At 38.5% G+C, this 17033-nt stretch overlaps 1 protein-coding gene across 2 annotated transcripts in view; it reads left to right on the forward strand.

Annotated features, from left to right (window-relative positions):
* The first annotated feature begins 838 nt into the window (after positions 1-838).
* PIK3C3 (phosphatidylinositol 3-kinase catalytic subunit type 3) overlaps positions 839-17033 on the forward strand; it is a 119169-nt gene continuing 102974 nt past the window's right edge. For both annotated transcript variants that reach the window (XR_008795530.1, XM_056137944.1), the window contains exons 1-4: positions 839-983; positions 4057-4245; positions 8033-8176; positions 14462-14591. Coding sequence is in view for 1 of the 2 variants with exons in the window: in XM_056137944.1 (XP_055993919.1) it covers positions 916-983; positions 4057-4245; positions 8033-8176; positions 14462-14591 (531 nt within the window). In the remaining variant the exon portion in view is untranslated. The remainder of the gene's footprint in view (positions 984-4056; positions 4246-8032; positions 8177-14461; positions 14592-17033) is intronic.

Genomic DNA, 17033 nt, shown 5'->3' on the forward strand with positions numbered 1-17033 from the left:
TGGTTAAATAATAGAGTTCATATACTCCCCGATTAGAAAATATTGACACGTGAAATCTAGATGCCATTAGTTTTGACTTCTTTTGGGGGATGAGGGATGGGAAGGGATAATGGGCCCCCACATGGTGGTGCTCAGAGTTTACTCTTGGCTCTGTACCCAGTGATCATTCCTGGCAGTGCTCAGGGAAGCATATACAGTGGCACGGATCAAACTGGGGTTGGCCGCATGTAAGTCAAGCATCCAACCCCCTACCCCCAGTCCCTGAGTTTTGGCTTTTTATAGTAGCATTATTTGTCTTTATCTAAGTTGGGAGTTGGAGCAAAACTTGGCGAGATATTTACTTGAGATAGAAAATTAGTGAGGTGATCTACAGTTTTTGCAAAGGTCAAAGCAATGTTAATTTGGCAAAGTTCTAATTTTGGGCTTGTTCCCACTTCAGTCATCAACCAGCTAGTGAACGTTGTTATAAATGCTTCCGAATATTAAAAAAAAAAATCGTTTTGCAGTGCTGGAGAATCTGATCCTGGTGAGGCATTCACGCTACTACTGGGCCAGATTCACGATGAATCAACTTTTCCTTTACAATAATATTAAATGACGCTGAAGTTTAAAAGCGTCTTTCCTTATTTTTAAAAAAAGCGCTGACGGAAGAAAAACAGGAAGTCTGGAATGTAACCAAATAGCTTTCTTCCCGGAACTCACTTACCCTTAAGCAAGATGGTGGAAGCTTGTTGCACATGCGCGGAACCGAAGATCAGGGCGGAATTTCCGCCACGTGACGATGCGCTCCGCGCAGCGATTGGCTGCGTTCAAGACTGAAGGTGGAACCGGAAGTTTTTGTGTTCAGCTGCTGGCGTCCCTAGGACTTTGCAGCTCTTTGCTTCTAGTTTTAGGTGCTTTCTTTGGGGTGCGGCCATGGGGGAAGCGGAGAAGTTTCACTACATCTACAGTTGTGACCTGGACATCAACGTGCAACTTAAAATGTGAGAGGAAAGAGGGTCGGGGGCTGCAATAGCTGGGATTGAAGTATGGGGAGGGTGTGAAATTAACTATGTGGGTCGCTGGGATGATGATTACTGGCCTGGAACTGGCTCGGGAGCAGAATGGAGGGTGAGGGCCAGAGAAGAGGAATAGGATAAAAGCCCGTGATCAGCCTCCGGCGAGAAAGATTGAGCGCCCTGTTTCTGCGAGAACTGTGCTAGACACCCTGAGGTGTCACAGAGCTTCTGACCTTTGCTGTCAACAGCAGCCTTATGAGGGACTCTTAACTGCCCCACTTTTCAGATGAGGAGTCCAATTTAAGTCTCGTTTGAGTCTTCCTGCATTTCATAATTGGACAATCTTTAGAGTTGAAATAGAGGGAGTAAAATAGATAGCAAAAGTGATGGCAGTGTCAACAGACATATGGGGTAGTGGAGAATCTCAGTGCAGACATGGTAGTGTAAGCTGTGCTGAAGGTGAGAGAGGTTCTGGTAACTGGTATCCCGGGACAACCAGGCACTATTTAGGCAAATAAGGTGGGAGCAAGTGGAGAATGAGGGAAGTAGTTAATTGCAAAGGGACTATGAAAATCTGAGAAAAGGATCGTAGTAGATAATCCTGGGGTACCACAGTTGAGTGATTGTGTACAAAGCATCCTATCCTGAGATGATAATGGGACTGGTACGGCTGCGTTGGAAATGATGCCCATCTTAAGACAGTGAAGAAGGTTCGTGTGTGACTGCTAATCACACATTATAACCACAACATCATCTGTAATTATTAGTCCCACACTGAACACATGTGCTTCGGGCAATGGGTTGGTAACTATAGCATGAAATATATTTTCAAAGTTGTCAGATGCACCTCTGACTATTGCTCTTTATTTCAGAAGTCACTTTAGACTGGGACAAATCTTTACCTTTCATTTGTTGGTACTAGTAAAAAAAAACAGTCAACATCTAATCTAACTTTACATAATACTTTACACACTTAATTTCTGCATACGATGTTGAAACAGCCCTTGTAAAGACAATACTTGGTAAAGGGCTTTCTTTCAGTCTCTTTGCTCAGCGTTTTTTGGTATCAGTGCATTTTTGAGACGTCTGAACATTAAAAAGAAAGGTGAAAGTGAACTTTGTTAACATATGAAGAGACAGGCCAGAGTGTTAGCACAGCAGGTAGGATGCTTGTTTTGCACAGTACTAATGGTAGTTTGATCCCCAGTATCTCATGTGGTTCCAGTGCCAGAAGTTATTCCTGGGTGCAGAGCTAGGAGTAAATCCTGAACACAGTCGAGCATGGTCCAAAACCAAATAAAACAAACAAAATAAAGAAACAACTTGAGTATTTTGAAAGGCTCGTAAATCTCTCTCTCTCTTTTTTTTCCCTGCTTTTTGGGTCACACCCAGCGATACCCAGGGGTTACTCCTGACCCTGCACTCAGCAGGGATTACTCCTGGCGGTGCTCAGGGAACCATATGGGATGCTGGGGATTGAACCTGGATCAGTGGAACTTGAATATTTTGAGACAAATACAAAATACGGTTATGTTGGCAAAATGCTATACTTTTTCTTTTTTGGTTCTGAGATTTAATTTTTTTTTTTATTTTGAGGGCAGGTTGCAATTTTAGAATCATAAACAGGAGAGTACTGTCTGCAAATTCTGTTTCTCTTTCTCCATAGGTCAATTTTTAAAAAATATTCTATTTGTATAGTTTTAATAACAATCTGTACTTTGATCTATCTTTCTTTCTTTCTTTCTTTCTTTCTTTCTTTCTTTCTTTCTTTCTGATTTTTATTGAACCACTGTGACATAGACCCTTACAAAGAAGTTCCTGATTAAGTTTCAGTCATAGAGTGTTCCAACACCCATTTCTCCACCAGTGTACATTTCCCAGCACCAGTGTCCCCAGGTTCTCTCCCAGGTTCCCCCCACCCCCACCCCTGCCTGCCTCTGTGGCAGGTGCTTCTCTCTCTCTCTCTCTCTCTCTCTCTCTCTCTCTCTCTCCCCCCCCTTCCCTCTGTTCTCTCTCCCTCCCCCCCCCCCCCCACATTTAGGGGCATTGTGGTTTGCAATACAGATACTGGAAGGTTATCATGTATACCTCTTTACCTACTTTTAACACTCCGTTCTTGTCCAGAGTGATCATTTCCAGATATTTCTTTTTCTACCTTTTTAAGGCATGGTCAATTAGAAAGTCTCCAAAATGCTTTAAAAGCAGTCTAAAACCTGAGCTCATCATTGTCTTACAACTCTTAATTCTACTCTTGCAATTTCTTAGACTGTTTTGGTAATTGATAACATGATCCATTAAGTAATTTATGATAGAAAGTGTCAAATTATGAAGATATAATTAAGATTAAACCTATCTTAGTTTAATCGCCCACAAGTGGTCTTGGGTGCTAAAGAACAGTCTGTATTTATTTTTTTAAGTTTATTCCAACATCTGGCCTTAATCTACTTTTTCTTTTCTATTTTTGACTTTTACGACTTTTAAGTCTTGCTTCAGCCCTTCTTCTCCATTTTTATAGTTTAACTACTAACAAAAGCATGTAAAGAAAAATAGTTCTCATGTCACATATCTCAATTGATGGATTTTGATTGTTCACTTTGCCTCAGGCACTGCATTTGGTATTTCATTGTTCCCCCTAACTTTCTCTATCCACTCTGCTGCTCACAAAAGTTTTAACATTTGGCTACCTCAGCAACTTGCAGTGCCTTATAGCTCATCTTGTTTCTCTACCTTTACAATTTTTTTTTAAAATCAGGCATCACTGCTTATCTAGAAATAAGAAATATCTAAAATGCCTGTCCTAATATTTGACACGATCTTGATGTCAAAGCAATGTTTTAAACTCTCCTTAGTGTTCTGTGTATGTTTTTTATGGTGATAAGGTGGCAATGATTGATGTTAGATACAGTTAGGATTTTAGGAGATTTTTATCAGATGTTAATGTAGCTTCAGTTTTTAATAAAATGTTCGTATAGCCTAAGGCTACTTTGACATGACCTAATAACATATTTTGTGCATATGCTTAAAGATGTATAACTAAACATTGTTCTTATGTTTCCAGAGGAAGTTTGGAAGGAAAGAGAGAACAGAAGAGTTATAAAGCTGTTCTAGAAGATCCAATGTTGAAGTTCTCAGGACTGTACCAAGACACGTGCTCAGATCTTTATGTTACTTGTCAAGTTTTTGCAGAAGGAAAGCCTTTGGCCTTGCCAGTGAGAACATCCTACAAGGCATTTAGTACAAGATGGAAGTAAGTTTTCTTGAATATAGTGGGTTCTGAGCATACTGGATTTATTTATAGGTATTGCAAGTATGTGTTGGGTAGTGAATGCAGAGAAGTTTCTCTAAAACCTTATAAGCATTGATGGACTAGTTTAGAACAATAACCTGTTCAAGTAGTAAAAGCATTACACATATTAGTATTATAATAGCATTTTGGCAGAAGCGAATTTGTATTAATTCTATTGATATACTTTTATAAAAACTTGGACTATTTTATATGTCCAGAACAAAAATAAAATGTCCAGAAAATTTTCTTATCATGCTAAGTCTCCAGAAACATAAACACACTAAAATAGTTCCATATATTTCTACTCTGATGCTTTGAGTTCTGTTTATTTATTTATTTATTTATTTAGACCAGGGCGGATGTTGGACAATACTCAGCAGTGCTCAAGTCTATTCCTGGGTCTGTGCTTAGTGGTCACGCCAGGCAGTGTTTAGGGCACCATATGTAGTACCAAGTATCGATATGGGGATGGTTGCTTGCAAGTTAAATGCCATAATTCCTGTACTATCTCTCTGATCCCGAGCTTAGTGATTTTTTCTTTTGTTTTATTTTGTTTTCAGCCACACCAGGTAGCGTTCATGGGTTACTCCTGGCTCTGTGCTCAGGGATCACTTCTGGCATTGCTCAGTAAACTATATGTGGTGCTGGCGATCAAACGCTGGTTGGCCACATGCCATAAGCACCCTACCCACTGTACTATTTCTTTGGCCCCTGAGCTCAGTTCTTTTCGAGACCTATTACCATCAAATAAATTTTAAACAGTTTCTTTAAATGTAGAACTTTACAAAGCTTAATTCACCGTTTACTGAGTGTGCTACATTAGCAAACTGTTGTAGGAATGCAAGGTAAATAAAATGAGGTTTCTGTATTTCCACAACAGAATTGTGATTTCTTAACTTAGCTTTTGGCGCTTACTTCATAAACTATATGGTGTAGGTTTGTTGTTTCTTGTTTGTTTTGTGTCACATGTGACTGGACTCAGGACTGAAGTGCTGTCACTGTGCTCAGGGGTCACTCTTGTTGTGGGGCTCAGGGAAGACTCAGGGAACCATATTTCGTTCCTCTCAAAAGGACTTGAGTTGACTTTAGAGGGGCATGTGTTAACAATCTAATGTAACTTAAAATTCCACATTGAGGAGTATGTGAGTCAGACTCAAGAGTTGATACTGTGATATTTGGGTTAGGATACAAGCTGCTGGAATCAGAAATTATGTTTTGAAAGTTGTTAAGTGAGTTTAATGAGTTATAAGTTAAAAGCTATTAGGTGAACTTAATAAGATTTTGATTATGGGGAAAAAATAACAAGGCAAGGAAGAGAACAAAATGGTGTTCAAGATTTATTTTATTTTTTAAAAAAGAATTTTATGCCTGACTGGAATTTTGTGTAAGTTCTGAAATGTCTGGTGAAGTTTCCGAGTCTTTTAGCTGTAAATTCATTTTTATGAAAGAACTGGCTGGAGTGATAGCACAGCGGTAGTGTGTTTGCCTTGCACGTAGCCAGCCTGGCCGAGCCAGGTTCGATTCCTCCACCCCTCTCAGAGAGCCTGGCAAGCTACCGAGAGTATTCAGTATGCCAAACACAGTAACAAGAAGTCTCACAATGGAGACGTTACTGGGCCCGCTCGAGCAAATCGATGAACAACGGGAGGACAGTGTTGTTGTTGTTGTGTGAAAGAACTATTTTGTCGTCGTCCAGCCATGTAAGCCAGGTTAACTTAAAGAGTTACTGGGGCCTGGTGTTGGGTGGCACAGTTTGAGGCAAATACTAGTTTGGTTATGTGTCAGTCTCCTTGCCAGTCAAGGACAGTATGAAGATGAGAAGTTTTACAGTACCTTTTTTTTTTTTTAACAGACATTTTGGCTCTTGTCTTTAACTTTGGCCTGTGTTAATTAACCTCTGTGCTTTGTTCATTGGCACAAGATCGGCACTGCTTACATAGGGCTTTCTTTTACAGTGTAGCCCATGATGCGACTAGTAATTACTTTCCTCTAATCCTTTAAATTAATCTGTGCTAGAGTGGAATTTTATTTTATTTTACTTTCTTTTTTTTCTTTTTGGTGGTGCTGGGGATTGAACCCAGGAGAACGGCATTTTTAAGCTTGCCCTTTTTTCTTTTAAAAATGTTATTGAAAAAATAATTTATTGATAGTGTGATTTAGCACAGTGGATAGGGCATTTGCCTTGCATGCAGCCAACATGGCTGACCCCAGTTCGATTCCTCTGCCCCTCTTGGAGAGCCTGGCAAGCTACCAAGAGTATCTTGCCTGCAAGGCAAAGCCTGGCAAGCTACCTGTGACGTATTCGATATGCCAAACACTGTGACAACAAAGTCTCACAATGGAGATGTTACTGGGTCCGCTTGAGCAAATCAATGGACAACGGGAGGACAGTGATAGTGATAGTGATTTTCCTAAAATTGAAAGCCATGTCTCATTGTCTGTGCATCCTTAAAGTTATATGATAATACAGTCATTTAAGTGTGTTTAATTTGTTTGATTTCATTTTTTGGGGGGTCTGCCAGGCAGTGCTCAGGAACCCCTGAAGCTTTCCTGGCAAGTTTTGGCCACTGGCCTGTGCAGTGAAAAGTTCCAGAAGTGCCCAGGATTACAAGTTTCACCACTGTGGTGCTCTGGAGCACTCCCAGAACTGTACCTGGTTGTGCTTGGGGACCCTGTGCTCCTGGGGTTCAGGCCGGCTGCATGCAAAGCGTGCAACTTAACACCTGTACTATCTTTCCAGCCCCAGGTTTTTGAAATTGCTGTTCAATTTGCTCCAATATATTTGACTCAACTGGCACATGCCCCTTTTGGAATAATTATAAATAAACAGAGAAGCAATTCAGTGCATGTGTTGATTATTTCTCTGTGTATTGTTTGTGCAGCATTCTTTTGGGATTTTAAAAGCCATCTGTTCTAGGGAGTTGAATTGATCAAATCCAACATGAAGCTTGAATGCAGAAGAAAATTTTAAATGGTGAATAGAGAGTAAAAACAGCTTCTCCATCTTACTTTATTGTTAAAAGCAAACACTGCTTAATAAAATCATATGCAAACATTTGAAAACATAAAAAAACTGCTAGTTAAGCATCATCATTATTAATAAAATAATTTGAGGAATAGAAAACTGACATGAAACATTGTCCCAGGGCTGCTAGAATAATCTGAACTTCTTGTTTTAAAGTTAGTGCATTGGCGACTTCCTCTTCCTTAAGTTTTTGGTAGATTTTCATTGTTATAGCACTGCTATGCATTATTAGACCATGTTGCCCTTAGCGTTGTTTTGAATTAATAGAAGTAATTTTGATTTTTTTCGATTTTTAATATCTAAAACTTGTGGAGCATGCTCATAGAAAAATCATAATTTGGTTCAAAAACCTTCTAAAAGATTTGGTCACGTTCCCAGATTTTTATTAACCATATCTTATTCATTGTGCCTTAGTAATATTATTTCATTTTTCGTTTAAGGGATTTAGCAGTTATCTAGAGTAATTGTTCTGAGCTGTATTAAAGAAAACCTTTTTTGTTGTACTGCAGTTAAAATGAAAGCTGCCTACAGAACAAGATTAATGCAACTGCCACTTTTTTTTTTCCATGGTACTGATTTCAGCTTTTGGGGGCATTCTGTCTTTCCGAATCTCATTCTGTGGTTTGATAATTTAAACATTATGTATAAAACTTTTACGTGCACACATAGGTATTTCTGTTATCTGTTTCCTTAGCTTTATGTTTATGCTAATTTTGTTTCTAGCTGGAACGAGTGGCTGAAATTACCTGTGAAGTACCCTGATCTCCCCAGGAATGCTCAAGTGGCCCTGACCATTTGGGATGTGTATGGACCAGGAAAGGCAGTACCTGTGGGTGGAACAACAGTTTCTCTCTTTGGAAAATATGGGTAAGATAAAATTATCTTCTTTTTTTTTTTTTTTTTTAAATTTTATTGAATCACTATGAGATAGTTACAAGCTTTCATGTTTGGGTTACAATCACACAATGGTCAAACACCCATCCCTTCGCCAGTGCACATTCCCCACCACCAATATCCCCGGTATACCCCCCCTTTCCCACCCTCCCCCTGCCTCCATAGCAGACAATATTCCCCATACTCTCTCTCTTCTTTTGGGCATTATGGTTTGCAGTACAGACACTGAGAGGTCATCATGTTTGGTCCTTTTATCTACTTTTTGCACACATCTCCCATCCCGACCGATTCCTCGGGCCATCATTTTCTTAGTGATCTCTTCTCTATTCCAGCTGCTTTCTCCCCTTTGCTCATGAGGCAGGCTTCCAGCTGTGGAGCAATCTACCTGTCCCGTGTATCGACTGCCTTTCAAAAGAGACCAAAATACAGAAAGAGCCCATAGAATGGGAAAGAATATTTACCCAATACCCACCTGAGAAGGGGTTAATATCCAGGATAGACAAGACATTAGTAGAATTGTACAAGAAAAAAACCTCCAACCTCATCAAAAAATGGGGAGAATAAATGAACAGAAGTTTCCTCAAAAAAGAAATATGAATGGCCAAAAGGTACATGAAAAAAATGCTCCACATTGCTAGCCATCAGGAGATGCAAATCAAAACAACAATGAGATATCATCTCACACCACAGAGATTGGCACACATTCAAAAGAATAAAAAAGTCCCTGTGGATTTTTTTTTTTTTTGGGTCACACCTGGAGATTCTCAGGGGTTAGTCCAGGCTTGCACTCAGGAATCACTCCTGGTGGTGGTGCTCGGGGAACCATATGGGATGCTGGGAATTGAACCCGGGTTGGCCATGTGCAAGGCAAACACCCTACCCACTGTGCTATTGCTCCAGCCTCCCCTGTGGATTTTTAAATTTCACACATATCCTACAGTAATCACAGATGAGAACAGTTTATATTGTTCTGCCATTAATGGTGGGTAATGTCACTTTTACTTAAAGGTAGTCCTTGGAAACTAATTTCTTTCTTTTAGGAAAAAAATGGATTTTGGAATATACTAACAGCCTTGTTAGTAGTTTTTTTTTTTTTCCCGTTTTTTTCTCCCTTGTCGCATGATGTGGCTATAGAGTGATATCTGGGCTCACAGCAGAACTACGACTATACCAGGTAATAGTGCAATATCTGGGGTTTGTAAACAACAAAAGGTTACAAAGTTACACGAGAAAGTTGTTAATTTAGCTCCATCCCTTCTTGGATAGAGGAATCATTGTTCAGTCTTAGAGAGTTGGTATAATTCTATTATTCTTTCTCTGTTTATAAATTAAGCTTTGCTCTAATGAATTTGGGTTTTTATTGTTTTTTATTACCCTGCGTTGTGATTTATATAAGAAAGGAAGAATTTTTGAGAAGGGATGGATAGGGCTACACCTCTCTGTGCTCAAGGCTTATCCCTAGGTCTGTGCTTGGGAGTCACCCAGGTGGCACTCCAGGGACCATATATGGTAATGAGGAGTAAACTGGGTTGGCTGCATGCAAGGCAGGCATCCCTGTACTATCTCTGGCCCACAAGGAAGGAAGATTCTATAACTTTTTTACTATTAACCCACTTAAGAATGAGTTGGGCTCTGATAATTGTTTTTCACTTTCTTATTTGACTTATCTTTCACCTAAGGTTTCATCTTCTTTGTTGCAAAGGAGGCATCCTTTCTTCAGCTTAAATGACAGAGTAGCACTCCATGCTTCCTATAGTCATGTGTTGATGTTCTAGGGCCTTTTCCAAATCTTAACTATGGTAAAAATGGTGCTGCAGTGAACATGAGTATGCATTCGATTTTTCTTTTTGGATTAATTTTTGTGGTTATTATTGTTGTTCTTTGGATAGATACCTCGGGACCAGTGCTCATTGTTGTGGGATGGATTGCCAATAGGTTGAAGTATATTGTAACTCTGGTGGAGGGATTGATGCAGAACCCTGCCCACCTGGAGCAGCTATTTCTGCTCCAGACTTGCGTTTTTGAAAGTTATCAAAGTCATCCATTTTCACTTAACTTTTAACTGGATGATATTTAATGCTATTCTTTCTTATCCTGAACAAGACTAATGTCAACTGAAAATGAAACAACCTGGAGAGCAGTACTACTTCTGCTTTACTTAGAACAGGGCTTCTCAAATGTATTGTTTAGCGTTTTTAGACCTTCTAAATTTACGTGCCAAGTATGCTTTTATGTAATTAATACTTTTATTTAAAATAGAATATTTTGTTTCCCTCCTCCTCTTTTGAAATAAAAATGTAGTGTCCTGATTATACCTGGAAATAACATCACTGTCACTGTTACTCTCCGCCCGTTGTTCATCAATTTGCTTGAGTGGGCCCAGTAACATTGTGAGACTTGTTACTGTGTTTGACATATCGAATACATCACGGTTAGCTTGCCAGGCTTTGCCGTGCGGGCAAGATACTCTCAGAAGCTCGCCAGGCTCTAAAAGCAAATGTGATAAGAATAACAGTTACTAAGTTTTAGAAGTTGGAAAAACCAAAATGCAAAAAAATTTCACTGAACCTATTTAATTTGCAAAATATGTCTGTAATACCTGCAAAGATATCTTTTCATTAAAATAGTGCTTAGCTATAAAGGGGATAGTCATCTGACTTGCTTAATTTAAAGGTAAGGTTAATTTACATTGACATTTTCGTTGTTAACTAGTCTAACCCCTATGTAGCTGTTGGGAAGTTAGCCAGATAACATTAGATGTGTTTTAGCTGATGTTATTTTGTTTCGGGGCTCCACCTGGCAGTGCTCAGGGCTTACGCCTGAGTCTGCTCTGTGATCACTCCCGGCCCGCTCAGGGGTCCATATGGGGTGCTGGAAATTGAGTCCAGGTTTGCAGCTTGCAAGGCTAGTAGTGTCCTACCTGCTGTACTATCTCTCTGGCCCCGACTTTGGATGCTAATAGAGGTTTTTTATGGGAAACCTTTGAAGAACAATGGAAGAAACGCAAAAATAACTAGTTCACTAGCTTCTTTTCTCTCTTAGACTGATGTATGTTCTGAATTCTTAAAAAAAAAGATCAAAGAATTCCTTCAATACGCATATTCTTCTTGTTGTTTTGAATGGCTTAATACAGAAAATATTTTATTGAAATGAAAGGAAGAGAAAAGAACATAGAGAAGCACCCAAATTATGGGAGGGATCCCCTTAAATAGGATTTCCAGAACCCCTGTACCATTGCAATAGTTCTTTTTCCTCTTTGTCCTTGGTCCTTTCCTTGAGTGTGAATCGGGGTGAACTGGAGTACAAGCCCAGGTATTCTCAAGCATGGCACTTGGCTCCAGATGCAGCTGTGTCTAGTGGAAGGATTTGATAGAGTATTGCTGGTGCTGGAACGGAGTACACATATCCATCCACTTGTACTGCTGGGCCACAGCTGTTTCCCTGCTTTGTGTTTTGCTGACATCCAGGGAAAGATGTTACATGAGTCTTGCGGTGCTATCAGCAGGCAGCCTATGCAAAGTTTCTTTTTCCTGCCATTAAGAATCCTATCACATGGCGTCAGTTCTCCTGACTTAGGAAAACTTAATTTCTTGAGATATTTCCGAAGTCATGAAACAAAAAAACAGTTGCACTCTTCATCACTCTCCAAAGAGCCCTATTTGGGCTCTAGCTTTTTTCGCAAGTGGTCTTCAAAGTATAATCATTCTTCAAAGTGTTTGGAATCTGGTGACTACCAACTTCTTGTTATTTGTTAATATCTTTTCTGTATACTTGAGTCAGTGTGTGGCAATAGTTCCAGAAGAATAGTTAATAATTGAAAGACGAATCTGTTAGGATATGGCTAGAATAAGTAATGGTTCTCATTTTGCAAGTCTAGCTTGTGAGATTTCTAAGTAGCTGAAGAATGGATTGATCATTAGGTTGAGTTGGCAAAGAACTTTAGGCGTGCTGCAAATTCCTTCTGCAGATTTTTTTTTTTCTTTCCTTCTCTCCAAATGTGAATTCTGAAGTCAGGGCCGTTGCTGCTGAAGTGACTTGGCACTCGGAGCTGAAGCATCAACAGCAGCTGTTGCTGGGGCCTCTGCTGGCGTCGGAAGGAAATCCTGCTGTGCTGTTTCTTCTGTCTTGCCTGTTTGGCTTAATTTCCCAAGTGGACATGATGCTCCGAGCATCTTCTGGCTTGCCACCTGGAGGCTGTGTAACTCTCTGCAAAGGTTCCATTAGTGTCAAAAGAAAATAATATGTTCACTTGATCATTTGAGTCACTTGGCAACACCCCCACCCCTGCACGTTTCCCATCCTTAAATCTCTTCTCCAGATCCATCCCCAGGCACCTAAATCATTTAGTAAACTGCCTGCCTGCCAAATGTGCTTATTGTTGATTTAGTTAAGTTCGGGCAGTCCGAGTATTCGCTGCAGAGTGGAGAGGTGAAGAGAAGGATGTGGGGCCCTCTGCTGTTTCTAAAGATGCAGTTAAGGATATTTGTTTAAAGGGATGGTTACCTCACTGTACCCGGTTTCCTAGAAACTGAGCGGATTTGCGTGATATTGACTCTCTCTCTCTCAGCTAAAAGAGGAAGAAAATCAACTTTATATAAAAGTGTGTTTTTTTGATAATGTAACTTCTTTTAATGTTCAGTATGATCTATACTGAGAATTCTTCGTAAGCAACCAGTCTGTTTTCTGTTGGGCCTATTGTGGTAAGTTTTTGTAGATAGGATTGCTGTGTATTTCCTGTTTTATTGTCAACTTTAGGGACCTTATGACAGATGCCACCAGTAATCTTATAAATCTGTAGATGTCTTATATAGATAATCTTTATGTCAGGAGCCAGATTTGGGTTCTATAGTAGAGTACTTTCCTTGCATTTTTGAGGCCCCAAGTTTGATTCCCAGGCACTGCCAATAAATTAAATAAAATGTTTACGGTTTCATTAACATATATTATAGAAAATCCACTTTATTTCCTCAGGAAAATCTGTGAAGAAGTTGTCCACTAGTCAGAACTTGATAATAATAGTTACAAATTTTATGCCAACTTATTTTAGTTAAGCATTGTTTAGATAGACAGAAAATACCATCGGTATAGCCAAATTAGATCTTATTTTGAAAAAAGTACATTAAATGTGAGAACATGCAAAATACTTTGGGCTTCTTTGGCTTGTACTCATAAGACTCAAAGTAACAGTAATATTTTGAGTGTTTTTTTCTGCTTTGGAAGAATGTATTTGAGTAGCCTGTAGTTGTATGAAAGGCCTTATTTAAAAGAACACTTAAAAAACCATGCTAATAAAGAATGTATTTCAGCCTTGCATAGAAAATCAAACTATAGAAACTTGACAGTAGCATATTTTAAAAAAAGATGGTATAAAACTTCTTGATGAGTTTCTTCAGTCTTCAGACCTTGTCGTGGTCTGAAGGAGATAGACAAATATCAAAATGGCCTTCTCCTTAACGCAGAATCACTATGTTTAGACTAAATTCTGGATATATATTAAATTCCTTATTTATTGAGGTAGAAGTTTTTTTTTTTTTTTTTGTGAATCTACTATTTTTCTTCTAAATATCTTTCTTAGGAAAAGGAATTTGGAAAAAAACAACTGTGCCTAATGAAAGGATTAGCGTTGTTTTTATTATTAAGAGGTTAATAATATTTATGTAGGTACATGAATCATTTACTTTTAATAATTTGTCTTTTCCAACTTCCCTCTGAGCTACATAGTTACTCTGTAATTCCATTTCCTGTAGTATACCAAGACTCCGAGAAATTAAGTAATTTACTCGTGGCCCTATGGGTAATACATTACAAGGCTAGGATTCAAAACATGGTAGTTGAACTCTTTTATCTACTGTGCTGGATTACCTCTTAAAGAGGACAACTACAAAATTATTTAAATCATGGACTTAGTCATTGTGAACATGGCATTCTTCCGTTGGGTAGGATTTGGTCTACATTATTTCGAAGATTTCTACTTAAATGAAAAGGGGTGTTGGCTTCACTGCTGCGTCTTCTCTTCCATGCTACCAGAGAATTCTCTGTACCAGTTCTAACTGCTTGGAGGAGAAAGAATGGCATGTGAAAAGTCTTACATGGATTTTAGTTGCTTAGTTAATTGCTTTACAATCCACTGGGGGCTTAAAGCTTGGCAAGAGAGACATGCATTTATTTGTGTAGAATTCTCTCTGTTTAGGAATCCAAAGTATCCTGTAATGAACTACATTAATTTACTTCTGCCCCGAACATTCTCTTTTCTCCTAGCATGTTTCGTCAAGGGATGCATGACTTGAAAGTCTGGCCTAATGTAGAAGCAGATGGATCAGAACCCACAAAAACTCCTGGCAGAACAAGTAGTACTCTCTCAGAAGATCAAATGAGCCGCCTTGCCAAGGTACAGAAAGAATTATGGGAGTAGGTGGAAAGCTCTGAAGGGTGTCTGTAGAATGACATGAATTCTGCCAGATTTTTAAAAAATTTAATTGTCAGTGTGATAGTTTTCTGTTTAACAGAGCTAATACTTAAAATGTATGCTATAATCAGTACTGTAGTATACCATTTGTCACTGGAAAGTCTATGGTTCAGTGATTTTTAGTAATTTACTAAGTTTTGAAGGTATATCATTTTCATAAAAAAATATAACTGTAAACATTTTACTTCCGTTCTGTCTTCTCACCAGCTCCTGGAAGCTACTAATCTTTTCTCTATTTCTTTGTGTTTACGTGTTCTGAAGATTTTATTTAAATAGAATTATATACAGTATATGCTGTCTGTCTTCAGTATTTGTCCATCTTTAGTATCTGGACATCTATCAAATTTGAAAATGTGGAGTTTTTCTTTTATTTTTAAATGATTACTTACCTCTTGGTGATGAAGCCTTAAAAATGCAACTTTTACATATTAGAGATTCTTATGTCATTTGGAAATTATGTACTGTTGTTCTGAATTATCCTTGCTCCAACCTTACTCCTGTTCTAAAGGGGGCCAAATTGTTACCCTTTAAAAATTTTAACGAAGTGTTTTAATATAGAAATAAAATAACTGAGTTGAATCTTCTATTCAGATCACAACGATAGAGCTATTTTGTGAATACTTGTATCACAGCAGATACATATTCCAAGAACCTTTCATGATTCTTTTGCTGAGATGCTTAAAACAACAACAACAACGACAACAATAAAACCTCCCATGTAATGTTTCTTTCCAGTCTTCATTTGAATAACTCTTTAATATCTGGGGAATTTTTTTGTTTCATTTCTTGGACACATCTGCCATGTTCTGGATCCACTACCAACTTCATGCTTAGGGGTCCCTCATGGCCCAGCCTGGGGACCTTAGGTGCTGGGGAGTGAACCTGGGGCTTCTTTCTACAAGGCACGTACTCCAACCCTTTGAGCTCTCTTTACTCCCTAGAGAAACTTCTGCTGCCAAGTGCTTTATAGTTTGTTGTCTCCACTTGCATATGGAATAAATCTTAATTAGAAAGAAGAAATACTTGCAGTGGTGAGGCTTTGTGCTTCGGTGTAAATTTTTGTCCTTTGGTATTATTTTTTTTCCTGGAAAAATAGTGTCAAAGTGACCTGGTTTTTTTCTTTCTTCTTTCTTTCTTTTTTTAATTGAATAGTATGTCAACATCTCAGTAATTAAAGTTTAATTTTTAATTAAGCTGTACCTTCTGAGAACTTGTTTTCATTTTCACTTTGATTAATTTAGGTAAGTTCTCAGGCTCTCAGTATGTTTACCTACGCTAGAGCCTCACACATTCAAGGCATGTGGTCTACCAGTAAGTTACTTTTCTGGCCCTTGCTGTGACTTTTATAAACATTGAATATTAATGGAAATTTTTATCGGACTTAGCTCAGTTATAACCTGTGTGTCATTATGATATTAAAAAGGTCAAATCTCAAGTGTTAGGGAAATAAAGTTATGTATGGAATCAAGATCTCTTCAGATTATTGTTTTTTGAGACAGGCGTTATGTTTCATATTATCATTACTCATATTATGGGTGAAATTCTAAGTCTGAAGAATTAATATTTAAGAAATAAAAATCAATATTATTGTGCAATTAATCCATTTCATTTTCTTGTCTATTGAAATTTTATGTGTATTCATGTGTTCCAAGTTTTCCAATTATTTTGATGAAAGGTTCAAATGTAATTTTTATAACCATTCACATTTTTCAAATAGTATATGCAACATTAGAATTTGTGTTAACTGAACTTGTAGATTTTAATGTAGCATAGCATTATCACTATGCATTTCTTTTACTTTTGAAATTTTTTGGTAGCGAAAAGATAATGTGACATGATAATGATCAACGTGTGTATATGGAGAGAGACAGACAATAACCCCTTAAAATATATACGTTATTTTAGTTATCAAAGAATAGTAGAGTAGCAACTTAACTGATAATCAAGCCTATCCTGAGCTGTAATGAGTTTCTGGGAATGAAACTTCATTTTGGGGGACAGGTCATACTTGGCAGTGGTGTTCAGATGCTTGTCTCAACAGTGCTAGGGACCATGTGGTTCTGGGAATCAAAGTTAGGTGCACTCCTTGCATGCAAAACATGTGCCTGTGAGTTATCTCCCTGGACCACGAATAAGATCTCTAAACATTTTGGTTAGTGGGTAACATTCATCAGTGATCTAAATGATTTTTTTTGTTTTGTTTTGTTTTCGTCCTCCTCTGCAATGCTGGGACTAGCAGAGCTATCCCCGGCCCTGCTTAGTCCTTGAAATTCAGTGAAACGCCTGGACTCCACATGGCAGGCATGCACTTTAGCCCTTTGTGGTATCCACCCAGAACCCCCCATCTCGATTCTTCACCTATAA

This window comes from Sorex fumeus, unplaced genomic scaffold (genome assembly GCF_029834395.1).
Source record: "Sorex fumeus unplaced genomic scaffold, SorFum_2.1 ptg000128l, whole genome shotgun sequence".
NCBI classification, from domain to species: domain Eukaryota; kingdom Metazoa; phylum Chordata; class Mammalia; order Eulipotyphla; family Soricidae; genus Sorex; species Sorex fumeus.